The following is a 27,595-nucleotide window of genomic DNA, read 5'->3' as shown; positions in this document are numbered from 1 at the left end:
CTTTTTGCTCTGTACTTAGAACCCTTGTGCCGAACAATTCTGAACGACAGCAACATAGCAGGCTTCAGTTTCGCAGATACTTCTCTGAAAGTCCTCGCCTACGCCGACGACCTTACGCTTGTGGGTGCCTCCAGAGAGGAAATCCGCCAAGGTGTGCAGCATGTCATGGACTTTTGTAAAGTTTCTGGTGCTAAAGTGAATCGAGAAAAGTGCGCGGGTGCATGGCTAGGTGCCTGGGACTTAAAACCAACCACCTTCCTAGAGGTGAAGTGGACGTCTGAAATCATCAGCTACCTCGGTGTGTGTTTTAATACTGCCAACCTACAGAATGGACAAAATACAATTCGAAGTGGTACCCTCGCGGCAAAAGTGCAACAGTGGCATGGGAGAACGGTCCCGCTTATGAACAGAGCTTTTGTGTGTAACACTGTGTTCTTTCCAGCTATATGGTACTCAGCGCAGGTGATGCCCTGTTTGCCGGCTCAGGTGAATCGAGTGCATAGATTTTGCGCAACATATATTTGGGAGTCGCGGCTTGAGCGCATGAGGCGCAGTAACTTATTCTTAAGTAAGGCAAAAGGAGGCCTAGGGCTGGTAAACGTAGAGATAAAACTCAAAGTTCACAGGTACCTTTTTTTCAAAAACCAAACTCATCATATTATACGTCATTCTTTCAAACAATTAGGAGGGGGGTACTTAAGCGAGTGGATCGAAGGTGCCCAAGGAGTCCCACGAGCCCGCACCCTAAAATTCTACAGGGAGGTGGAGCAGGCAGCTCGCTTCTTCGAGCAGCGTTTTTCTCAAGAGTATCTAAAAAATGTAAAACGGAAGAGTCTGTACTGGAACACTATAGATATGCTATTCCCACCACCCCTATATCGGTCTCGAGTTGGAAGCCAGCTGGAGTCTGACGTTTTCAAGCGTCTGCCAAAATATCCTGTAAAAACAGCGATTAAGGATTTCTTTGTTAGGTTACATGTCGAAGTTCTACCTGTAAAAACATGGCTACGTAACAAGGGTTTCTTCGTGCCGTGGTCAACGGACTGCCCTCTCTGTCCCTATCCAGAATCGTTGCAGCACGTATTTTTGTTTTGTACAAATGCAGTACTATTTTGGCACAACATACGAATTGTGTTTGACGTGCAGATATACCCAAATTGGGATAACGTTAAATATCTGACACTGGAAGATGACAAAAATAACAGTGCTGAAACCCTGTTATTGCTAGGTTTGTATGCAATTTGGAGATCCCGAACTGATTACGTCCTAGCACTAGAAAACGCAAAACCTGCGTGGACGCACTTTTGTGATGCTTTTGCGTATACAAGTTCGCTGCTGGGCGGCGAAGATGAGTTTAGCAAGCGATGGCAGGTGTGGCAGAAGCGCCTGCAGCAAAGATGAATACTCATATAGATGTGCAATTCGCAGTGTATGTGTGTGTGTGTGTGTGTTAGAAAAGCTGTGAAGAAAGAACGCTTCCGTGCATGGTACCTGCTATGGAAAAAAAAGAAATAAAAAAAAAACTCGTGGCTCAGTGGTAGCGTCTCCGTCCCACACTCCGGAGACCCTGGTTCGATTCCCACCCAGCCCGTCTTGCAAGAGTTGAGCCAAAGCCACTTCTCCTCTGTCGTGACGTCACGGTGTCACGTGATTTCATGGCGACACCGCCGCGCCTGAGGAGCTGGGTTGAGCTCTCGTAATATGCTTCGCATAAAAGCACTGCTCTGACTGCAACTGCCTCTAGGGGCGTTTTAAGGGGTAACTGCCGGCAAGCAACACACTTATCTACTATTATTGCCACACCGCCTGACGAGGCAAGGGCCTCGTTGCGGTCTTTCCGGAAAATGGCATACTGTCGGAGAAAGTTTGTTTGTGAAGGTTTAAGGTGTGTTTCTTGGACACACAGCACCTTTGGGGTGTACCTATGTAAAAGTTCCTTAATGTCGTCTAGGTTGTGGAGTAAACCCCTCACATTCCATTGTATTATTTGTGTATCCATAATGTATGTGTTTTGTGCTGTGTGTCTAAGAAATATAGATTAGGTTATCTCACGGGACCTTTCCAGGCCCCGTGAAACGAGATCTCTCTAGCTTCCGGACGCGCTCGAGGGAGCTCCGCCGTTCCTTGGGCGTCTGAGACGCCGGATTTGCGTTCGTGTCCATCACCTCGTCTGAGGCCGTGGATAGTGCCAGCGCAGCGGGCACGTTCGCGAGGGTGGTGGGCCTATCTGCACGCGCAGTGGCCCTGAGTTCAACAGGCCCGAGGGTCTGCTGTTCCTCCTTTGAGGGGGCCTGAACAGCGCTGGCTGTTCCGGCCGGGGGGGCTGGTGGCGTGACCGCCGTCACACTCCGTGTGACTTGGGCGGCCGCCGAATGATGTAGCGCTGCCCCCCGGCGCGCCACATCGGTGTAAGACGGACTAGATTGGTTCATCGAAAAGCGCTTGCGCGCCTCTTGGTAGGAAAGGTTCAGTTTGATTTTGATTTCAATGATTTGTTTTTCTTTTTTCCAGGATGGGCAAGAACGGGAGTACGCTGGGTGATCCCCGTCACAGTTAGCACAATGGGTGGTGGAAGTGCAAGTGTCAGATGAGTGCTCGTTTGATGCACATTTTGCACAAGTAGTGCGCCCTCGGCAGTTTTGTGAACCGTGCCCGAACCGCTGACACTTGAAGCATCGGCGTGGGTTAGGAATGTATGGCCTTACACGGAGTTTGCAGTATCCTGTTTCTATTCAGTCTGGTAAGTTGCTAGTTCCAAAAGTTAAGATTATGTGTTTTGTGGGGATTTCCTTGCCGTCCCGCCTAATCGTTATTCTCTGGACCTTTACTACATTTTGATCTTGCCATCCCTCAAGTAGTTCACTTTCACTAAGATCGAGCAGGTCATCTTCAGAGACGACACCGCGGACAGTGTTCAAAGATCTGTGTGGGCCTACTGAAACTGGAATGTGTCCAAAAGCAATTAGTTTTGACAGTTTACTGTACTGTGTCTTGTCACGAAGTTCAAGAAGAAGATCGCCGCTTCCCATTTTAGTTACTTTGTAACCTGGACCGATGGAGTTTGCCAATGATTTTGCCACAACAAAAGGAGATATTGTTCGGACTGTCTTGCTTTCATGTTGACTGTGAATGACATGGTATTTTGGGAATGTTTCTTTGTGACTCATGAAGAAGTTGAAGGAATCTTCGGTGCGCCCCCTCTTGAAGGAGCGATCAGGGAGTGGAGGGAAATTTGATTCCATAAGTAATAATAATATTCGGCAGGGGTGGCCGCCACCCACCATGGAGCCCAACCAGGGGACGACACAGGACGGGAAGTATCCAGTTCTGCGCACGCCAGCGGTACATCCCCACTATAACCAAATACCTATACCCGAGGCTGGGCATAATGCACAAGGTTAACCCTTGCCGCCAAGAAATACGGAAGTAATAAGAAGTGAAGACAGGAAAGATGGGAAAGTGGGAGAGAAAAGACGAAGATTGGAGAGGAGGACAGGAAAAGGCGACTGCCGATTTCCCCCGGGTGGGTCAGTCTGGGGGTGCCGTCTATGTGAAGCAGAGGCCAAAGGGGTGTGTTGCCTCCACCGGGGGGCCTTAAAAGTCCAAACACCCAGCATCAGCTCAACCCCCAGGATCCCCCTTTCCCCAGACACGGCTAAGCCGCGCACGGCTACACGCGGGGGGTCCAACCCTCGTGTGCTCGGGTACGTGGTGTCGCAACATACCAAGACTTGGCGAGACAGCTTGTGAGTGCTATAGGTCGGTAGCTGGTAGCTGTTGTAGGATGCTTTCCAGCTTTCAAGAAAGGGATTATAATGGCTTTTTTCCACGCATTCGGCATTTTTCCTGTTTCCCAGATTATGTTAAAAAAGCGGAGCAATGTCTTAACTGCTTTTGAAGATAGATGTGCGAGCATTGTGTAATGTATTCTGTCTGGACCTGCCGCTGTTTTTTTCCCAGTAGTGAGTACTCTATTAATTTCGGAAAGTGTCAGGGGGGCATTATACGGTTTCTCGGAACTTCCTGCTGTCGGAAGCTTTTGTTTTTCTGCTGATTGTTTGTACTTTTGAAATTCAGTGGAGTAGTTTAGTGAGCTTGATATGTTATGGAAATGCTGCCCTAATATATCTGCTTGTTCTTTTAAATTCGTTTGTGTACCTGGAGGTGACAGTATGGGGATCGTATAAGGAGCGTACTCGCTTCTAAACTTTCGAAGCTGATCCCACATTCTTTTGGATGTTATTGAGCTATTGATGGAGGATACATAGGTTTGCCAGGACTGTCTTTCAGCTTGCCTACGCGTGTACCTGGCTTTCGCCTTTGCTTTTTTGAAATTCAGGAGGTTATCATATGTTGGATATCGCCGAAAGATACCCCATGCTTTGTTTTGTGCTTTTTTAGTTTGAGTGCATTTATTCGTCCACCAGGGTTTTAGTTTTTTCCTTAAGAAACCGGAGGACTGCGGGATCGTTTGTTCTGCTGCAGCAAGTATGGAGGCAATAATATTTTCATTCATTTCGTCTATTGTTTGTTGATCTGATATGTGGTCAAGACTGGCCTTCTCGCTGAAGAGAGGCCAGTCTGCTAGATGGAGTTTCCAACGGGGTGGTCTTAGTGGGACTGTAGGGAGAGGAGATGTGTTTTTAATAATGCCGGGCATATGATCACTACCATAAGGATTGTTAATAACACTCCATTTAAAATCGATCAACAGAGATGGAGTGCACAGCACCAGATCAAGGCAGCTCATAGCTCCTGTGCTTGGGGAGCAGTAGGTTGGCGCACCAGTGTTTAAAAGGCATATTTCGTTAGTCAGGATAAAATCTTCAAGTGTTTGTCCCATGGTGTCAGTTGTTTTGCTACCCCATAAGATGTTATGAGCGTTAAAATCACCTGCTATTAAAAAAAGGTTTGGGTAGTTGGTTTAAAACTAACTCCATATCTCCTCAGTAAAATGGGAATGTGGTGGAATGTACATTGAACAAATGGTAATGGTTTTATGTGCTAAAACCTTGACAGCAATGGCTTCCAAGTGAGTATTAATGGTAACTTCTCTAGCTGCAATGCCGTTCCGTAAAACTATAGCTACGCCACCCGAAAGCCGGTTCGCCTGAGTACGATCGCGCCGTACAACGGTGAATCCTTTTAAAATGTTTTTATGCTTTTCGCCTAAGTTTGGTTCTTGTAAGCACAAGGCCACAGGTGAGAAGTTACTTAACAAGTCTTTGATGTCACCTAAGTTGTGTAAAAGGCCTCTACAGTTCCAATGGATAATAAAAGCCATCTTGGAATTGAAGGGTAAGAAATGGCACTATGAAAAACTAAGAGGTGGGATTATAGGTGACATGGATAAAAAGGCTAATACAAATGAGCGATAACCTTTAGGTTATCGCTTTCTTAATTTGAGTGGTTACTGGGATTTTGTCCCTCTTACCGCGCTCTAGAGAGCGCTTGTCCTTCGGTGTCAATGACACCGGGGTTTTTGTGTCGACCTCCATCGCTCTCTCTGAGGCGCTGGAGGACCGAGAGTTAGGCGCCGAGATACGTGCCTCGGGCCTTGGGGTTCGTTTGATTTTAGGGCCCTGCGGGGCTGGTGTCTGCAGGGCCGTCGAAGAGGGTGGAGCAGTACTGACTGCTTCCACCACGGGGGCGAGAGGAGTCACTGCGGCACCAATGCGCGTGGGCTCGGAGGACTCCGGAGGCCTCTGTGGCGCTGCCCCCGCCTGCGCCACATCGGCATAGCTTCTTCGCGGAAGATACGATAGCCGCTTTCGGGCTTCAAAGAACGAAATTTTTCTTTTACAGTTAGAGCAATGACTTCTTTTTCTTTTTTCCAGCAAGGGCAGGACCGCGAATAAGCTGGGTGATCTCCCTTGCAGTTAACACAATGTGGCGAAGAGGTGAAATTCTCGGATTGGTGGTCGTTAGGGCTACATTTAGCACACGTTGTTTGTCCTCGGCATGCATGTGAAGCATGTCCAAATCTTTGGCACTTAAAACACCGTCTGGGATTCGGGATATACGGTCTCACATTGACTTTGACATAACCTGCATCGAGTGAAGTAGGCATTACGCTTGTTCCGAAGGTGAGTATAACATGTTTGGTGGGGATTTCTTGATCGTTTCTTCGGATTACTATTCTTTGCACTTTGGTGACATTTTGTTCCTGGAAACCTTCTAGCAGTTCCTCGTCGCTTAAACCAATGAAGTCTTCTTCAGATATTACTCCCCTGCTTGTATTAAGTGTTCTGTGGGCTGAAACAGTCACTGTCGCTTCGCCAATACTGGTAAGTTCAGAGAGTTTATCTGCTTGATCTTTGTTATTCAGTTCTAGGAGGAGGTCCCCGCTAGACATTTTGGATGCTTTGTATGTTGGTCCGATTTTGTCTTTCAGACACTTCGCTACCAGAAAAGGAGAGAGTTTCCTTACCGGAATGTTACTTTCACTATGCACTACATAGTACTTTGGAAATGTTGGGGCGTTGCTTTGAAAGGAAAATTGAAATGGTACCTCGGTGCGGCATCTCTTCAGACGCCGATCATAAACAACAGAGGCTTGCGCTGCCATAGGAAAATGTGTATGTTCGGCAACAGCGCCGACCGCCCACCACGGAGCCCAACGAGGGGACGCGGCACAGCTTGTGTACAAGCCTGCACGACGCCAGCCGTACGCCATCACTATAACCCAATATGGTGTACCCAAGGTAGGATATCCACACAAGGTTAACCCTTGCCGCCGAGGAGAATGAAGTAAATGGAAGAGAGGAGAAGACAGGAAAGGCCAGAAAGTAAGAGATAAAGACGAAGATTCGAGAGGAAGAGATAGGAAGAGGCGACTGCCGATTTCCCCCGGGTGGGTCAGTCCGGGGGTGCCGTCTACGTGAAGCAGAGGCCAAAGAGGTGTGTTGCCTCCGCTGGGGGGCCTTAAAGGTCCGAGCACCCGGCATCGGCTCAACCTCCAGGATCCCCCTTTCCCCGGACACGGCTAAGCCGCACACGGCTACACGCGGGAGGGTCCAACCCTCGTGTGCTCGGGTCCGTGGTGTCGCAACGCACCAAACGCCTGCTGACGCAGACGCCCCTGCGGTGAAGTGCAAATTGGTTTGTCATCTTTCTTCAGCAGAAAATTGTGTGTAATGTGTCTGTGACCTATACGGAGATGGCAGATAATGACTTCCTTGAAACGCTTCTGGTGCACGCATGACTTCCATTCACCTAGAACTGGTTTTATTAATTGTAACTTGTTATTTAGTTCGTTGTTCCAAGTGGACTGCCATTTTTTCCTTGCATTACTATGTAGTAAGTTCATGCAATCTCTATAGGGTATATTTACATTCTTAATTTGTTTGCCGTGAGCTTGAGCAGCGCACAAATCCGCTCTTTCATTTCCTTTTATGCCGACATGACTTGGTACCCAGCAGAGCCTGATGTTTTGGCCTTGAGCTGTGGCTGCTGTAATGCTGTGTATGAGGTCTCCAAGCAGAGGAGCCATTGCATTTCCAGAATGAAAGGCCGTGAGCACACTCAGTGAGTCTGTGTAAATAACACTGTTGGTGAGTCTCTCATTTACTATTTTGTCTATGGCTACACAGATGGCATAACTTTCCGCAGTGAAGATGGAAGCACACTGTGGAAGTCTTACTATTTTATTCCAATTCCCCTGTACAGCTGCGCTTCCTACATAAGCATCTGTTTTTGAACCGTCTGTGTAAAAAGCTGCAGAATTACTGTACTTTTCTTCAAGTGTGAGGAATTCTTGTATTATATGTTGTTGCGGAATTTGTTTTTTACGGAAGTGTGTCAGAGTGAAATCACAGATTTCAGGAAATTTGTGCCATGGCGGCAGTGGACCTCGCCTTTGGGCAATGCTTGGCAATATCTCTAGCATGCCGAGGTTTTGGCACATCTCTTCGAAACGCAGGAGGAGTGGCCTAATAGCTTGTGGTTAGTTGTTAAACAGTGTTCTTGATGGGCACTTTGTGACTATAGGGTAACACAGGTGTTTGGGAAGCGAACGGATATTTAGAATGTACGAGCATGTGAGCATGGCTCTTCTATCTGTAAGTGATGGCTCATTGGCTTCTACATATAGACTGTTTATGGGTGATGTCCTGTATGCACCAGTGGAGAGACGCAAACCTAAATTATGTACTGGATCTAGCCTTTTCAGGTACGATGGTCTTGCTGACCCATACACTATACATCCATAATCCAGGGTAGAGCGTACTACAGAGCGGTAAATTTGTAAGAGACAAGTTCTAACGGCTCCCCAGTGTTTTCTGGACAGCACTTTGAGTACGTTCAGGGACTGAGAAGCTTTCTTTTTCAAAGCATTTATGTGAGGCAGGCAGGTGAGCTTCCTGTCAAATGTTACACCTAGAAATTTATGTTTGTTTTTTACGGGTATATCTATTTCGTTCAGGTGTAGGGTGGGATCTATTTGTATGCCTCGTCTGAGTGAGAAAACAATGGCGACCGATTTCTGCGGGGAAAAACGGAAACCATTTCTATCTGCCCATGTTGCTAGTTTGTTTATTGTTAGCTGAATTTGTCGTTCGCATGTTGATATGCTCGAGGATGTGCAAGCTATCTGGAGATCAACTACATAGAGAGAATACATAACGGACCTTGGAATTATTTTCCTGATAGAATTCATTTTTACAATGAAGAGTGTTGTGCTCAAAATACATCCCTGAGGTACTCCATTTGCCTGGATAAAATTCCTTGAAAGGGTTGAGCCAAGGCGGACATGAAATGTACGGTTAGACAGGAAGTCCCTCAGGTAGTTCAACATTCTGCCGCGGATGCCCAGTTTAGCCAAGTCCTGAATGATCCCAAACCTCCACGTTGTATCATATGCCCTCTCCAAATCGAAAAAGACATAGACAGTGTTGCCTGTGTATAAAAGCTTCACGAACAGTATTTTCAAGACGGACAAGGTGGTCGGTGGTGGAGCAAGCCTTTTTAAAACCGCATTGATGGACATCCAGGAGCTCCCGGTCTTCTAACACAAATGTTAGTCTGATATTCAATATACTTTCAAAGGACTTTGCTAGACAGCTAGTCAGAGCTATGGGCCTATAGCTGCTAGGAAGGGTGGATGGTTTTCCGGGTTTTAATAATGGAACAATAATGGCCATCTTCCAGGCTTCGGGAAGTTTCCCCGATACCCAAACTTTGTTAAAAAAATTTAAAAGTGCCTCCACAGCCGGTTCAGAGAGATGAGCTAACATATGATAATGTATTTCGTCTAGGCCAGGTGCGGTTTGCTTACCAGCGGACAGTACTCTATTATTTTCCTGAACTGTAAGTAAGGTATTATAGGGTTCATTTGTACCACCACTTCTCGGCAGTCTTTGTCTTTCAGCTGTATTTTTGTATTTCAGGAATGATTCTGAATAGTGAGATGAACTGGAGACTGAAGAAAAATATTCACCCAGAATATCTGCTTGTTCTTCTATGTTTGTCTGTACACCAGGGTCAGAGAGAAATGGAACCGTGAATGGGGAGTAGCTGCCATTTATCTTTTTTACCATCTCCCACATTTGTTTTGATGTAATTGTGCTATTTATTGAGGACACATAACCTTGCCATGAAGTTTTTTCTGCATTACGGCGAATATACCGGGCTTTTGCTCTGAACTTTTTGAACTTGATGAAATTTTCCTGCGTTGGGTACCTACGAAAAATTCCCCAGGCTTTGTTTTGTCTCCTTTTTGCGCCTCGGCATTCTTGTGTGTAACAAATTTTGTTATTCTTTTTTACTACTCCTGACGACCGAGGAATCGCCAGGTGTGCAGCGGTTAAAATACAGTTGGTGATGGCTTCATTCAGTTCGTCAATGCTTAAATCATCTGAAACTATTTAATCTAAGCTGGCCCTTTCTTTAAAAAGTGCCCAGTCGGCTAAATGTAACTTCCACCGTTGTGGTTTTGTTGGGATGACTTGTGGTGGAGAGGTTAGGCTGATTAATACAGGCAGGTGATCGCTGCCGTATGGGTTGTCGATGACATCCCATTTAAAATCGCTAAAAACAGAGGGTGAACTAAAAGACAAATCTATGGAACTCTTTTTTCCCGTGCTCGGAGAGCAGTATGTACTTTTGCCGGTGTTTACGAGGCAAACATTATTACTTAAAATAATATCTTCTAAAATACGGCCTCTCGCATCAGTGCATGCACTTCCCCAAAAACCGGAGCGGGCGTTAGAATCACCAACTAGCAGGTACGGCTCTGGTAGCTGCTCTAAAAGGGTTTCTAAATAATTAAGTGTTACTGTTAGGTGTGGCTCAAGATATAGATTGCATATTGTGATCGTTTTAAAGTGAATGACAGTGACGGCAACAGCTTCGTATTTGGTTTTAAGTTTGATTTCTTGGGTTGCAACACCAGTCTTAATTACAATAGCAACACCTCCAGACAGTCTACTTGCGTGTTCTCGGTCAGACCGAAAGACATTGTACTTGTTTAAAATGTTTTTTTTTTGTTTGGGACCTAAGTTGGTCTCCTGTAAGCATAAAGCCACCGTGGACAGTGTGTTTAACAGTTCTTGTATGTAACTGTAGTTGTTTATTAGTCCTCGGCAGTTCCACTGTATAAGGAACGCCATGTTTGATGAGTGTAGTTAAAAAAATTAGGATGCTGGTTTTTGGGTGCCAATACTGGGTTTTTTTCTTTTCTTTTTCGCTCCAGGGAGCTGTGCTTCTGCTGCAGCAGAGGCGAGTTTTGTGTTATGTCCATTGCCTCATTAGAGGCTTTGGACTTCCGCCGTGAACCCGCGGGTGTACGATTTGTAGGCTTCTCTCGACTGGGGAAGCCTTGCGGGTGGCCGACTGAGAGGCCGGCGCGTCTTTGTTCAGAGGTGCCAGAGCAGCCTTCGCTGCGTCTGTCGGGGGCGGGAGTGGCCCTGCCTCAGGCTTTGCCTGGGCGGTGGCCGAGGCCTGGTGTGGTGTGCCGCCCCTGCGCACCACATCGGCGAAATTTGTTTTTGCTCTGAATTGAAATGTTGAGGGGAGTCGTTTTCGTGCCTCTTGATACGTTATGTTTTCCTTGGTCTTGATCGTTATGATTTCTTTCTCTTTCTTCCAGGTCGGACATGATCTCGAGTACGCGGGGTGGTCCCCTTCACAGTTCGCACAAAGTGGTGCAGCGGTACAGTTCACAGATTCATGAGCATTTGATGAACATTTGGCACATGTTTGGCGGCCACGACAGCTCTGGGAGCTATGGCCGAATCTTTGACATTTGAAACAGCGTCTCGGATTTGGAATGTATGGTCTTATAGTTATTCTAAGATAGCCTACGTCTATGGATTCGGGGAGTTGGCTGGAGGCAAAGGTCAGGACTATGTGTTTTGTAGGTATTTCCTTGTCGTCCTTTCGGATTTTGATACGATGGATTCGGTGACATTCTGGTCTTTCAGACCCTCCAACATCTCTTCTTCAGAAAGGTTCAGGAAATCGTGCTCAGATATTACTCCTTTGACTGTGTTTAGTGAGCGGTGTGTAGTTACAGTAACCCGGACGTCTCCAAAGGACACTAGGGTTGGGAGAAGAAACGAAAGTTGTTCAACTTTCAAAAGAAGCGCCGATCACCGTCGGTAGACATCGACGAAAGTTTGCTTCCCGAGCCAAGCGCCACCGAAGCCACCGCCTAGGACGACTGTGGAATAGGCAGGTTGCGAACGTAGTTCCCGCACCTACTAGGGCGCCCCTCGCGGCGGCGAGCGCGAAACCGGCAGGATACGACCGGCCCGCTTGCGTTCGGAAAGCCTGTCTGTGCACTGTTTCGCGCGTAGCTGTTGCCTTTTCTGAGCAATGCCAAAGTGCAACCCGAGCTGTTGCGTAGTGGGCTGCAACAGCACGTACACCAACTCACGAGGAACAAAGTTTTACAGGTTTCCAAGCCGACCGTATGAAGCAGAACGGCGTCAACACTGGATAGCGCTCGTCCGACGGCATAAGCTGTTTTATGTCCCGGCGTTATGCCAAGTGCGTTAACGCTGAATTCTTTGTTTTCACAGCAATTATGGCAGCAACGGGACACCTGCAGTGCGTACCAGGATATGCAGCAAACAAAGTAGTTTGTTTTCACACTGTACCGCAGTAAACCTGTGGAACTCTTTCCCATTCCGCTCCCATTCAAACAGCGCTAGGGCTTGCTGAGAGATTTGAGGAGGGGTTGCAGCTGGCTAAGCTGGCGTACACCCTTCTGCGCCCAGCATATCAACTAAGGGGCAGTTGAGATCACCAACATTTTTGAAGACGTGGTTTATTGGAACCTCCTTTGCACGCACTGAAAAATCGCAACATAAAAGTATCGCACTTTTAGTAACTTGGCCGAAAATATTTTCCCATCGTAGTCTAACACAACTGGTAAGCTCCTCACCTTTATTTGTGTTTGGGGAGGGCAACGTTAGAATACCTCGGGTAGGTCTTATGAGTCGTTCGTGCGCCCCATGTTCCTGGAAGAGATGTTTTGGATTCGCATTTGCCGTCCTGTATGTACATGTGAAACTACCGCGCCGTCCTTGTACTTCCCTGCGAAGCCAGCACGGCAATCGCAGCTCCCCGCTAGGATTTGTCTGCTGTCGCCGATCTTCAAGAAACATTGTCACCTATAATTTCATGCGTTCACACCGTAGATAACGAAGTAACTTACGCTGAGCTTCACGCATCTCGCTGGTGCGTTATGTTTCGTTTGCGGAATACACCTAGCAGTCACTTCGATCAGTGCGAGTTCAACGCTTTCCTCACGTCGTAGACGTGCCCCACTTCAAATAGACGACTTCCTTTCTCTAAATTCTTTTCACGAAAAAAGCTGTCAAGATCTTGTAATTCCCGAAACCCGGTAAAATTAATATCGGCACGCTGTTTGCGCGCCATCGCCACCGTTTGACGTTTGACAGGGCGCCAAACAGGCAGCGCAAGCTGCTGACGCCGCGAGTAATCCTACCGCATTCGCGCAACTATTCGTCAGATGGCGCTAGGGGTCGGAAAGACAGGGCGCCGCCTAGCACTTACAACGTGCCCATAGGCCTAGCGGGTGGAAGCGGCTCCGACAGCGGCCGTGTTTGACAGACGTTTCGGCACGACACCGTCATGTTGGAGCCCGCTGATTTGTTGAAGATTGAGAAAGTTGCGGAGGAAAAACTCCGTAATCTTGCATCAACGCCAGCTACGAAGCGGAAATGCCTCGGACGACACCGCGGAAGGCTCGGATGTGATGGATACGCGCTTCGCTGTGGTAAGGCTCGACGCTATAAACACTCGGCTGTCGTTTTTCAAGTGCAAAGGACAATGTGGTGGCGATGCGTCGATGAGCAAAGGTGAACGCGATTACGGCCTTGCGATAAAGATGGTTGTCTCGTGCGAGATCTGCGGCGATAGCGTGTCGGCGCGAACAGCGGAACGACGTGCAACCCATTCGTCGTGAACATTCTTGCCGCGCGCGCTGTGAGAAGCACTGGCAATGAGCAAACGACGCTGAATGACATTTTCTCGATCATGAATGTGCAGTGGTGCTCCAGCTGCGCCAATTGCGCCATTCTGATACATTTACATTCTCCTGCGCCATTCTGCTCCAAAAGCGGAAAATTGATCAATATTGCGCCCTAGCTGCGCCAAAAAGACGACACGGTCGCGGGAAAACAGCTATTTTTGGAACCTTTCAAGCTTTCAGTTGACAACCTAATAAAACGTTTCCGCAGTTGGCAACCCAGTGCGCTGGTAGCCCGTGGTAGAATTTAGCAGCTACTACCTGGGGCTCTATTCTGGACACGCATGGCGGCTGCACGGCCGCCATTATCCGCCATGTTTACTCTCTGATTGGCTGTCGAAAGGTCACGTGTTTTGAAATTTGTGCCGGGAAGCGGAAGTATTGCAAAATGCAATTTTGCGTTTTCATCAAGATGACGAAACGTGACGTGGAGCTGCAAATGTTATGGACTAATATATTTTTTTGGTCCTTGGCAGATATATTGTGATGTTAGCGCTTCAAAAAGAATGTGAGCGGTAGCGTGCAGAAGCCAGTGCAATGCATCTGCAATTGCGCGAATATGTGGTGGCGATTCAAGATATGCGCCATGCCAGCTTGCTGATTGGCTGAAGGAATATCTCATGAGGAGCGTCACAGGAAGGGCTGTTTCGTAAACGTCATTTTGACGATGCGTGACGTTGCGCAGGGCCGCCATTGCTGAGATTTTCCGCCATAATTTTTGCTGCGACGAGCCGCGCGAATTATGCTAATGGGCAGCCATATGCAATGGCAGCCGAGAGGAATGCGTATCGCCACATTTTCCCCGTCGTTTGGCGCCACGAAAATCTTTTGTTCATAACGCGTGCTCATAGTATTTGCATCGCTCTCGGGTGGTGTTGGCATTTGTGTTTTGGGCCATCGTTTTTTAAAAGAACGCGTAAATACGAAATAATATTGGTTGAATATAGCAAACTTTCAGCAATGTTGTCCACTTTTCACTGCTGCATTTGTATTGTAATCGAGATTAATGCCTTTTCGCACAATCAAAAGTTATGACAACGGCCTTTTTCTAACTTACAAAAAGAAATGTACGCAAGGCGGCGCCTTGAAGTTTCCTCCCGCGGTGCGAGTAACCAGCGAAATGAACAAGAGATGGCAGCGCCGGCGCTTGCGTCGCTCTAGTGGATATCTCTGGCGCGCGCAACGCTATCGGTGATATTCGGCCGTTTCTAAGCCAGCCGAGTCGGGCTGAGTCACTTGCGTTTCACGAAATAGCGATAACGTGGCCTAGAACGTGCGCGCATCACCACTGGTAGTTCGCGTATGTTGTCTCAAGAAAGAAAACAAGCGCGTTGGCACGAACATGCGATGACTCATTCCATTTTCCAGGGACACGCATCCGAGCTACTGAAGCAGACGACGGCTTGTACGCAGCAGACGACGGAAGCGAGAAGCGTTTTCGACAGAATAATCATACGCTTTGAGATAGCTGCTTTATTTTTACTGTGGAGGAAAACTGTTTTGCTTTACCGATAACGCTACATTCAGTGCCTTCATTTCAGTTTCTTAGGCGAAACGTCAAGTTGGCGTCACGTTACGTAAGCAAAACCGGGCCACCAGCTCCATTTTGTTTGCGTCGCGCGTACGTCACGCATCGAAGAAAATGGCGGAATGTCCAGAATAGCGCCCCTGGGGCGCTATTCTGGGGCGCTATTTTGGACATTCCGCCATTTTCTTCGGTGCGTGACGTAGGCGCGACGCAAACAAAATGGCGCTGGTGGCCCAGTTTTGCTTACGTAACGTGACGCCAACTTGACGTTTCGCCTAAGAAACTGAAATGAAGGCACTGAATGTAGCGTTATCGGTAAAGCAAAACAGCTTTCCTCCGCAGTAAAAATAAAGCAGCTATCTCAAAGCGTATGATTATTCTGTCGAAAACGCTTCTCGCTTCCGTCGTCTGCTGCGTACAAGCCGTCGTCTGCTTCAGTAGCTCGGATGCGTGTCCCTGGAAAATGGAATGAGTCATCGCATGTTGGCGCCAACGCGCTTGTTTTCTTTCTTGAGACAACATACGCGACCTACCAGTGGTGATGCGCGCACGTTCTAGGCCACGTTATCGCTATTTCGTGAAACGCAAGTGACTCAGCCCGACTCGGCTGGCTCAGAAACGGCCGAATATCACCGATAGCGTTGCGGGCGCCAGAGATAACCACTAGCGCGACGCAAGCGCCGGCGCTGCCATCTCTTGTTCATTTCGCTAGTTACTCGCACCGCGGGAGGAAACTTCAAGGCGCCACCTTGCGTACATTTCTTTTTATAAATTAGAAAGAGGCCGTTGTCATAACGTCTGATTGTGCGAAAAGGCATTAATCTCGATTACAATAGAAATGCAGCAGTGAAAAGTGGACAACATTGCTGAAAGTTTGCTATATTCAACCAATATTATTTCGTATAAACGCGTTCTTTTAAAAAACGATGGCCCCAAACACAAATGCCAACACCACCCGAGAGCGATGCAAATACTATGAGCACGCGTTATGAACAAAAGATTTTCGTGGCGCCAAACGACGGGGAAAATGTGGCGATACGCATTCCTCTCGGCTGCCATTGCATATGGCTGCTCATTAGCATAATTCGCGCGGCTCGTCGCAGCAAAAATTATGGCGGAAAATCTCAGCAATGGCGGCCCAGTGCAACGTCACGCATCGTCAAACTGACGATTACGAAACAGCCCTTCCTGTGACGCTCCTCACAAGATATTCCTTCAGCCAATCAGCAAGCTGGCATGGCGCATATCTTGAATCGCCACCACATATTCGCGCAATTGCAGATGCATTGCACTGGCTTCTGCACGCTACCGCTCACATTCTTTTTGAAGCGCTAACATCACAATATATCTGCCAAGGACCCAAAAAATGTATTAGTCCATAAAATTTGCAGCTCCACGTCACGTTTCGTCATCTTGATGAAAACGCAAAATGACATTTCGCAAAACTTCCGTTTCCCGGCAAAAATTTCAAGGCACGTGAGCTCGCCACAGCCAATAAGAGATTAAACATGGCGGCTGTGCAGCCGCCATGCGTGTCCAGAATAGAACCCCTGGGGCCGAATCTTATAACGGTTCGCTTGGGGAACCGTTTCTTTGGCCTCACCTGATTGGCCAAAATTTTGATTACGTCACAGGTCGTCAGAGGCAGCGGGCCGGTACCGCAATTTGTGACTACGTCACGCATCTGTCAATCATTTTCAAAGCGAACCGGTCGTAGGAACCGGCGAAGAGGTAGTCCGCTTTGGGGTCCGCTTTGTGTGGCTTGGCTGTTGGCTTGCGACTGTGGCCGCGCGCGCCGGCCATGCCTCCTCGGGGACGCGCGGGCGGTGCGCGCGCGCGCGTTGATCTCTAACGTACGTCAAACTGGCGGCGCCTCTCGTCCTTTGCCTCGGGTTGCTCTCCCGGTCCCGCCAACGACTGGAGGTGCGAGACGCGTTTTCAGAGCTCACAGAGGAGGAGTTTCGGCGTCACTATCGTCTTTCGAAGCGGACCGTCCGATGGCTGTGCGACGAACTGGAGGAGACTGTAGGGTGCCACCGATCTAGCGGCTTCTCCACAGAGAGGAAAGTCCTCTGTGCACTCCGTTTTCTTGCCACCGGCAGCTTCCAGAAGTGTGTGGGTGCCGAAGTGTTCATCGGGATGGCCCAGTCCTCTGTAAGCGACACGATTCACGAAGTTGCTCGTGCTATCACTGTCGTTGGCCAGCAGAAAGGATGGGTCAGCTTTCCTACGACCTCGGCTGCCAAAGCCAGCGCCAAGGCGACGTTCGCTAGCAGACGGCGAATTCCGGCTGTTGTCGCCTGCGTGGATGGCACGCTGATCGCCATCCAACAACCGAGAGGGCTCAACCCAGGGGAGACCCAGAGCTTCATGACCCGGAAAGGGTACTATGCGCTCAACACCATGGTCGTAAGTACTCACTGTGTTTACCATTTCTTGCTCGTTTAATTTCTCAAACCGGCCAGCCTTGGCATCTACCACGGCTATTAATGTATGCAGACAGCTACGAACATGCAATGTGTAGCCCAGCAAAATGTGCTGTTTTTGCCAGTGTCCATTTGTGTTCTCAGTGCAATTTTTATTGAACGCGTCACGTGATGAGCGCTACGTTTCAAAATGCATGTTTTCTGTTTGTTTTTTGGTAAGGCTAAGTTCAAGTGTGCCTTCCGTTGTCAGTAGCTTTGATTGAGGCTGCTGATTGCATACTCTAGATGGGCAAGTTATATTGTAACGAACTGCCGCAACAATTTATTTCACTTAGGTTTTTCAGTTAGTATCGCGGCGCAGGTAGATTCATTGCGTGATTTGCTATACTTACTCAGAGTTCTTTCAGGAGAGCACGTTGTTGGGCGAGTCGGTCGTAGATACTTAAAGAAGGGATCGCCCTTCTTTAAGAGCGCCCGTCCATGTCCTTACTCGTCCGTGTCTTTTTTTAGCGCAATTCCCTTCTTTCAGAGTTCTTTCTTTTTCACCACTTTGCTTCACATATGGCACTGAAGGTGTGTGATGGCCATATGAATATCTTGGACATCGACCCCCACTTCCCGGGGTCATGCCATGACTCCTTTGTCTGGCGGCACACCCCGCTGCGCAGCCGCCTTGAAACTGTCCTGAGACCTGGGGAAATCGTGCTTGGTGAGTACTGCCAATCCAGAGACTCCGATATTTTGACATCAACAACAACGCAACATGCAACTGTAGTCGATCCTGCAGGCTAGTCTTGCATGTGTATGAGAGAGAGATGTAATTTATTAGGAAGGCATTGAGGTCGGCCTGAGCTAGCATGCTCTAGCCTGCTGCTGTGCACAGTGGGAAAAGGAAAGCGGACAGAAAACAGTGATGAAAGATGATGAGTGCAGGAAGAAAGAGTGCATACATGCACCAACACAGTGGCTTTCTTAATGCCTTGCGTATAGTCCAGTGATCTTCAAACAGTCCAGCGCAGCCCTTGCAGCTGTTGATGCTTCGGTATGATCTCACATTGCGGACAAAGTAGTACTTTCAGACAATGTTTGCCTGCCAGTGTCATCTGCTGTGATGCATAGAGCACATAGTCGCAAGACAGATGTCGTCTGAGACGCTTGGCTGCATTCACAGTTGGGCTTTCCACACCGCCGATCAACTGTGCGCAGCACTGAGTGAAGGCGACGTCCAAACGAAAAGTCCTGCCAGAGTCTATTTCCCGCAAGTGCCTGTACCGGCCAATAATGTGGTCGAGCCTATTTCATTTCATTTAATTGCATTTTTATTTGGGCCCATTTACAAGCATTAATGTGCTGTACAATCTCACGTGAGCACAGCCAACGATGACTTGCATTGCTTTGACAGTATGGAATCTTTATGTCGACAGCTTTAGAGTTCTTACTTGCACATCATATAGCTTATTGCCGGCCAAGCCACAGTGACAAGGTACTTATTTGAAGGTAATTGAGTGACGTTTCCTTTGAACAAGATCAAATATTTGTAGGATGTCTAATGCTAGCATGTAAATGTAATACTGGTGTCTTGAGAGAGAATGTATGGCTTGCAGTGCTGATTTTGTCTCGCAAAGTCTATGTACATGGGGTCAGGTAGGAAACAAAACGGACATCTTTCATGTGTGTGAGGACATTAAGGGCACATGTTGGATGCATTCCTCATATGCACGTATCGGTGCCTTTTGCAGTTTCCAAAAATGAATATTATGTTCCCAGTAGACACTCCATGGTAGATGCAATGTCTCACATAGATCATATAGATTGTGTTCACACTTAGTGTATGCGTGGAGGTGCAGTGTGTTTCTCCTTTCCCTATGCCCTCTGCCAGGCACAAGTAACACATTGAAGTAAGTTGAAGTTTTGAGGCAGGTTGTGTCAGTATGTATACAATGCATGCTGTACATAGCTGTGCACATGATAGGTTCACAATATAATTTAAACATACTGGGACAGTTACTTCTCTCAAAAAGAAACTGGAAAATGAACTTTCTTGGAGGACCAGTGATGTGTCAGCACTACAAAGTCTACATGAAATATTCTTGGTGTGACCATGGCATGATGTCCAAACATTTGTGCCCAACGATTCTATTTGTCCCACACACAGTATGCTTATAAGGTATTAGTCTCTGGTACTAAATGACATTAGCACCTGTCACATTTTCATCTTGCAGGAGACTCGGGCTATCCCCTGGAGCCCTGGATTCTAACACCTGTCCCAGGACACCCAGCTATAGACACACCAGAGGGGCGGTACAACAGGGCGCGTGCCTCCATGCGGAATGTTGTGGAAAGGTGTATTGGGCTCCTCAAGAGCAGGTTTCGATGCCTTCAACGGTACCGGACCCTACTCTACAGCCCTGAGAAAGCAGCGGTGATAGTGGCAGCCTGTGCAGCTCTGCACAACATTGCGTTGGAGGCAGGCGAGCCATGTGTTGATGATGATGATGACGACGACGACGACGACGTTGCCGTACAAGTCGTACTGCAGCCCCACCAGAGCACGAGTGGAGAGTTGCCACCGGAATCAAGGCGCCCACCACCACCACGCGACTTGCTCTTGAGAGGAAGACTGCAACGCTGACTGCACACACTGCCTACCTGCTAATGGTGCGGCGTCGCCTGCGCCAATCCAGTGGCCACCACTAGGAGCTGGAGACACTCTTCCATGAGGCACACATCCCATGTGCTTGCCAGGTGAACTGTCTTGCTCAATTTATTCATTGTAACAAGTGTGAAAACAGCCCCTCCCTAAAGTTTTGCCTGATTGGTGACAAGACTGCACTAAAAATGCATAAGGCCCACATTGCGGTGAACATGTCCATTAGCAGATTTCATGTGGTCATAACGGCTGATTTGCACTACAGAATCATTTATACCCTGAAAAAGTGTATTGATATTTTGGCGGCCTTTATAACATTTAGCATTCTTGCACAGCAAGCAGACAATGAAAGGAAATTTGGCAGGACCAATGCAGCCAAAAGTGATTTAAGTAATAATATTACTGATACTGTTAAAATCATAATGGCACCAACTGCATAATGTTTAGCAAATAGACTGTCACTTCTAAAGCGGACAATGTGCAATGCAGACAGTCACTACAGTTTTAAACGCTAGCATTAAAGGAAAAACAGAGAAGGGCATGATGAATGCTAAGTGCTTGTTTCAAATAAGTTTGCAGCGCAGCGATGAATAACTTGTGGCAAAGTTACATCCTATCTACGCAGCTATGGAAGCTCACACAGGAAATCAACCTTTATGTGATAGTGGAGTGCAATTGGAGTGTTGTGTATCCGTTGGAATTGTTATGCACTCTACCTCTATGTCATTTACAGCATTTCAATTTGACTCTTAGCAACTGCTGTGTAGTGAAGTGCTACGTATGCTCGCTGGTGCATCACAACAACTTAGTGGCAACAACAAGCTAGCTGAGGCAACCTCACTAGTAAATTATGACAAAAGCAAAGCCAACGAGGCTCATGTTTTAACAATATGTAAAGCAGCAAGTGGTCTTTCTTTCCCAAACAGAAGGTATTGAAATGAGTCGATAGAAAAATGAAACAGGGCGCATTGCAAAGGTGCACTTAGTGACAGCTGGTGCTTCCTTTGCCATCATGCAGTTATTCCTTCCTGCACAAGCGAAGCCAGCAAGTGCACTCGTGCTGCAGAGCTCCCACAGCACCTCAACAGCCCGGCATAGCACTCTGTGGATGTGTGACACCTGTACATAGTTGCAATCAAACTTCACGTGCAGTGCTGCGTAAGGCGCGTGCACAGTTGCCTATTTTATATCTTTTTGTGCTTGCAAGTAGCGAGCAATTGTGAAGCACTGAGGCCTTACCGTTATTGTGTGGATAATATGTAATTCGCGCAGAAACATTTGTATTATTCAACAGTGCTTTGTGCCAGGATGCAAACACATTACTTGGACTGATATCATCCTTGTTGCAGTCTTGTGTTGTTCTATGTATTTCGCCTGCAAATACCTCTTGTGAATATTCATCCCTTTTGCGTATGTGCTTAATTTGCAAAGGCTCCAATTGTGCTCTTCCACAAATTTTGTTTTGTTGTCAGGCAATCATGGCGCGGTAAAAGGAAATTGCACAATGTGAATATAAATGCTTAAAGTCTTCACAGATGTGTGCTTTATGACGTATACAGAAGTTCGTGTTTGTTTTTGCAGTGAATACAGGCAAAAATAGTGTGCTTCTTTTCAAAGGTCATGTCAGACATTTCATATGTCAGTGATATAGCAATGCACTGGCATCTATAGAAATAACGTTAGCCTCAGAAGAACTTCAGTTTGGTCTAGTTGGTATTTACTGCAAATCATATTGACCGCAAAAAAGACGGGGACAGGGACATTTTGATTATAAAAAGGGTTCAGCTTAATACCCCTCCTTGCGGCACGCCAGTTTCTTGTGTATATGGCCTGGATAGAGCGTTGCCCACCCTAACGCGAAATGTACGGTTTGATAGGTAACTTTCAATTACATTAAGCATATTCCCTCGAATACCCATTTCTGAGAGGTCTTGCAAAATCCCATACCTCCAAGTCGTGTCATATGCCTTTTCCATGTCTAAGAAAACAGAAAGAAAGAACTGCTCATGGATAAAGGCGTCGCGAATGCCTGCCTCAATGCGCACGAGCTGGTCAGTAGTCGACCTACCCTCTCTGAAGCCGCATTGATAAGGGTCGAGCAATTTATTCGATTCAAGGAAATGTAAAAGATGACGATTTATCATTTTCTCGAAGAGTTTGCATAAGCAACTTGTGAGTGCTATGGGACGGTAACTTGAAACATCGGATGGGTCCTTGCCTTGTTTCAAGACCGGTACTACGATAGCTTCTTTCCAGGAGGATGGGAGGTATCCAGCAGCCCAGACAGAGTTAAAGAGCGCCAGAAGTGTCATCTGTGTATCAGTGTGTAGGTTTTTAATCATGTCATACATGATTCTGTCAGCTCCAGGTGCAGAGTTCATACACGAGCGCAACGCAGCTCTAAGCTCGGCAATATTGAAAGGGCAGTTGTACGGTAGATTAGGTCTGCATTTGCGGTTTACTGACCTAAGTTCTGCTATTTGCTTATATTTAAGGAATGTTTGTGAATAGTTTATGGAACTAGATATACGAGCAAAATGTAATCCAAGCGCATCGGCCTGGTTTTGCAAAGTATTTCCTCGCTCATCAATCAAAGGTAATGGATTGATCTGCTGCCCCTTTAGCCTTTTCAGACCGTGCCACACCTTAGCCTCTTGGTTATAGGAGTTGATGCCTGAGAGAAACCTCTCCCAGCTTGCTCTTCTAGCCTGCCGTCTCGTGCGCCGTCCTTGTGACTTGATATGTTTTAATGCAATGTAATTTTCCGCCGTAGGGTATTGGCGCAATTTGCCCCATGCCTTATTTTGTCTTTTTCGTGCATCTCTGCACTCTTCATTCCACCAAGGAACTCGTTTCTTAAATGAGTGACTATTTGTTTGTGGAATGAACGTTTCAGCTGCATCAATAATAAAATCGGTAAAATATGCTACAGCGTCATCCATGCTAAAATCCCGTATAAAATCTTGTGATAAGTAAGTAGATTCCTTAAAACCCTTCCAATCAACGGAGTCAAGTTTCCAGCGACGTACCTGTGGGCGAGTGTCGTGTCGTGTTAGTAAATTTAAAGTTATCGGAAAGTGGTCACTCCCAAATGGATTTTCTATAACATTCCATTGTAAGTAAGATAAAAGTATAGAAGATCCAAGAGCTAAATCTATGGAGGAGTATGAATTGTGCGCAGCATTGTAGTAGGTGGGTTTTTTCCTATTAAAGAGGCACACACCGGACGTAACAAGAAAGGATTCGATTAGTCGACCCCTCGAATCAGTCCTGGAATCTCCCCAGAGACTGTTGTGCGCATTAAAGTCCCCGACAATAAGAAATGGCTCTGGAAGTTGATCAATGAGTTCGTGGAATTCGATTTTACTCAAGTGATAGTTTGGAGGTATGTAGATAGAGCAGACGGCTACTAACTTCTTAAAAAGAATTGCGCGAACCGCAACTGCCTCGAGGGACGTCCGAAGCGGCAACTGTTGGCAAGCAACAGTTTTATGGACAATTATCGCTACACCGCCGGATGAGGTGTTGACCTCGTCACGATCTTTACGAAAAATAATGTGTGACCGGAGAAAATTTGTCTGTGTAGCTTTTAAGTGCGTTTCCTGAACACACAGTACCTTTGGATTAAGTTTGTGAAGGAGTTCTGTTACGTCGTCAAGATTATGGATGAGACCTCTCACATTCCATTGCATAATTTGTGTATCCATTTTGATGGAGTTGGATACTGTGTGTTCTGGAAAGGAAAGGTTATTTTACCGGCGCTTTGCAGGCGCCGTGACGGGAGTTTTATCTGTTTTGGAGCGATCGAGAGATCCTCGCCGCTCCTTAGGCGCTGGTGGTAGTGTCCATCGCCTCTATCGAGGCGCTGGACACGCGGTCTTCCGAGCGCTTTGCTTGATGTGAAGGCCTCGGCACGTTGGACGACGAGACCTTCGAGGTCACCTGCCCGGAGGTAGATGGCCCCTTCTGCTGGGGTGACGGAGCAGCGCTAGCTGCAACCGCCGCGGGGGCAGGTGGCGTAACTGCCGACTCACTGCTTGCGGGTCGGACAGCCGCCGGAAGCCGTTGTGTCGCTGCCCCCTGACGCGTCGCATCGGCAAAGGCTTTCTTGGGCAGGTACGATACCCGCCTACGTGCCTCTTTGAATGAAATATTCTCCTTGACTTTGATCGTTACGATTTCTTTTTCCTTCTTCCAGGAGGGGCACGACCGCGAGTATGCGGCGTGCTCCCCGTCACAGTTCACACAGTGGAGAGCATTCTCACAAGCTTCAGATGTGTGTTCGTGGGCACTACATTTAGCACAAGTTTGACGGCCTCGGCAGCTCTGCGAGCTGTGGCCAAAGCGCTGGCATTTGAAACAGCGGAGTGGGTTGGGCACGTACGGCCTAACACGGAGCTTGATGTACCCGGCCTCGATTGACTCGGGCAGGACACTTGAACCAAAGGTGATTATTAAGTGCTTCGTCTGAATTTCTTTACCATCTCGCCTGATCTTTATTCTTCTAACATTGATAACATTTTGCTCACTGAAGCCCTCCAGGAGTTTCGCCTCAGTCAGCTCAAGCAGATCATCATCGGAAACAACACCGCGGGTGGTGTTCATTGTACGGTGTGGCGTTACTGTTATAGGGGTCTCCCTGAATGACACTAGTTGCGGTAGTTTCTCATATTGTTTTACGTCGCGGAGCTCCAAGAGGAGGTCGCCGCTTGCCATCCTCGACACCTTGTAACCTGGTCCAAAAACATCAGTCAAGGACTTTGAGACAAGGAATGGTGAGATGTTTCGCACTGCTTTGTTTGGCTTTTCAGAGTGAATGACGTGGAACCGGGGAAAATTCTGGATTTGGTGTCCGAAAAACTGAAATACATCTTCGGTGCGCCCTCGTTTCGGAGGGCGATCAGGAAGTTTGGGGAAAGAAGTTTCCATGAGAATGTATAAGATTCGGCAACAGCGCCGACCGCCCACCACGGAGCCCAACGTGGGGACGCGGCAGAGCTTGTGTACAAGCCTGCACGACGCCAGCCGTACGCCATCACTATAACCCAATATGGTGTACCAAGGTAGGATATCCACACAAGGATAACCCTTGCCGCCGTGGAGAAAGGAAGTAAATGGAAGAGAGAAGAAGACAGGAAAGATATAAAGTGAAAGATAAAGACGAAGGTTTGATAAGAGAGAGACAGGAAAAGGCGACTACCGATTTCCCCCGGGTGGGTCAGTCCGGGGGTGCCGTCTATGTGAAGCAGAGGCCAAAGGGGTGTGTTGCCTCCGCCGGGGGGCCTTAAAGGTCTAAACACCCAGCATCAGCTCAACCCCCAGGATCCCCCTTTCCCCAGACACGGCTAAGCCACGCACGGTTAAACGCGGGAGGGTCCGACCCTCGTGTGCTCGGGTACGTGGTGTCGCAACACACCAAACGCCTGCTAACGCAGACGCCCCTGCGGGGTAAGATAGTAAATGCTAGGGATGGATGTAGTACTGTACGTGCAGAAGAAAGCAACTATTCTAGTTGCATTTGCTTTGCTGTGTAATACTGTGCTCCAAGCAAGCACTTGATGTTGAACATTTGGCCGGGGTAAATGCATTGCCTTGCATAAAGCCACAATACAGCGAAAACTTTGCAACCGAACATACACTACAGCAATGACAAAGGCCAAAAAGAGGTATGACGTTTGCGCTGACTCACCAAGGCGCATACAGTGACAGAAACCACAAGTCTGTGCCCCACGGAAAAAGGCTTTGTATCTGCATTGTAAACAGTTTACATGCTCCACACCCAATACCTGATTCACGTACGTTCCAGCTGCATTCGCATGTTCAATGTTGAAAAATTGCGTTTGTCCTTCATGACTATATTCTTCACATGTTCGCAATAATATTCATATCGTACACAACTGACAAATGCATCCTGTAAATAGGAGTGTGCATGATATTGCGAGATGTGTGCAGGTGCCCACCAGATATTGTCCTCTGTCGTATGAATGTGGCAACAATGTGGTACAACAAACACATGTAAGATAGCTGTACAGGTGGTGTAAAGATATGTATAATTACATAAGTACATTCATTTTAATGTGTGTTTTGTTTTGATTGCAAAATAATTTCGTGTTACATAGCATTTCAAAACTTCTTTCTTTTGAGCTTTTATGTTCGGCTTTCTGTGAACAACAAAATGTACATGTAAAGAGCTGTCACATAGAGCACTCTTAAAATGTATATATACCCGCCACGGTTGCTCAGTGGTTATGGTGTTGGGCTGCTGAGCATGGGGGGGTAGAGGTCGAGGGATCGAATCCCTGCCATAGCGGCCGCATTTCGATGGGGGCGAAATGCAAAAGCACCTTTGTACTTACATTTAGGTGCACCTTTAAGAACCCCAGGTGGCCGAAATTTCCGGAGCTCTCCACTACGGCATGCCTCATAATCAGAAAGTGGTTTTTGCACGTAAAACCCCATAATTTAATTTTTTAAATGTATACGTGGACATTTGCATAAATAACTTGGCAGTGGCTGGCTTGAGCAGGTATCGTACCGAAGTACTACTGCGTAAATGTATGTGACATTAATGATTTAAGTGAAGCAATCTGCAGTGTCATATTGCAACTTTCAAGGAATGTGTTAGCATTTATGAGTATGTCGCAACACCTTGTCGTTTCTTTTTTTTTGTATATCGAACGTAATGGCTGTATATCTTTCAGCTTGAAATTGCTTCAGTAGTATGTAATTCACATCTCTTTTGACACTGTGTGCTCATTTGCGCATGCCAAGACAATACCAAAGGCTATAACTGTATTTAGAACAGCACAAACGCTTTGAAACAATCGTGATTATACGTGTGCTACAGGTTTGAATAAAATGTGCCATTTGCTTTAGTAATGCGATTGTTTTAGCAATACTGTAAGCCTCTACAGGCTCATACAGGAGTGGGTCAGAAACAAAACAAAACTGGAGAAAGCAATGAAATGTGGTAATTATTATAAAGCGAACAAATAAGATGCAGACAGCTGGAATAGTACATACAAAACAGTGCAAGGCAGATAATACAGGCAAGGGGGAAGAGCTGCGAAAAATGCAGACGTGTTGCTGAGCAATGAAAACAGTTGCGCAGCACAGCGTTGTAGCAGAGCATATTGACAGTAGGTAGCAGTGTTTGCCCTAGGTACAAACATTCCATGTGAATGAATGGTCGCTTTGCAAACATTGAAGACATGATGCAGTTGATGCTCTAGTACATGTCTTTCCAGCAGGCAGTTCCTGTGTGGAGTGTTGTGTAAACTTGAGAAAACTCCCTGAAATGTTGGAAGTTCTTTAAAAAGCAGTATGATTTTCATGGTTCTGAAGATGTAAAAGCTCTTATGAAACTACATTTTCAGTGTGCAGAATGAACTGGTGGCTTATTAGCTATTGCTAACTAGGTACCCAAAAACAAACTATAGCACTCATTTTCAGTGATACATTAGAGGCTCAAGTGATCACATTACACCACTATAAGA

At 47.1% G+C, this 27,595-nt stretch overlaps 1 protein-coding gene across 1 annotated transcript; it reads left to right on the top strand.

The window, feature by feature from the left end:
* The first annotated feature begins 17,162 nt into the window (after positions 1-17,162).
* On the top strand, positions 17,163-20,081 carry LOC139054569 (putative nuclease HARBI1). Its single transcript, XM_070531724.1, has 3 exons — positions 17,163-17,432; positions 18,023-18,158; positions 19,672-20,081. Exons 1-3 carry the CDS (start codon positions 17,163-17,165, stop codon positions 20,079-20,081), a joined length of 816 nt encoding a protein of 271 aa, XP_070387825.1.
* Positions 20,082-27,595: the final 7,514 nt, after the last annotated feature.

Source organism: Dermacentor albipictus, chromosome 1 (assembly GCF_038994185.2).
Source record: "Dermacentor albipictus isolate Rhodes 1998 colony chromosome 1, USDA_Dalb.pri_finalv2, whole genome shotgun sequence".
Taxonomy (NCBI): domain Eukaryota; kingdom Metazoa; phylum Arthropoda; class Arachnida; order Ixodida; family Ixodidae; genus Dermacentor; species Dermacentor albipictus.
The sequence above is the reverse complement of the archived record's forward strand: the minus strand, read 5'-3'. Positions and strand labels throughout refer to the sequence as shown.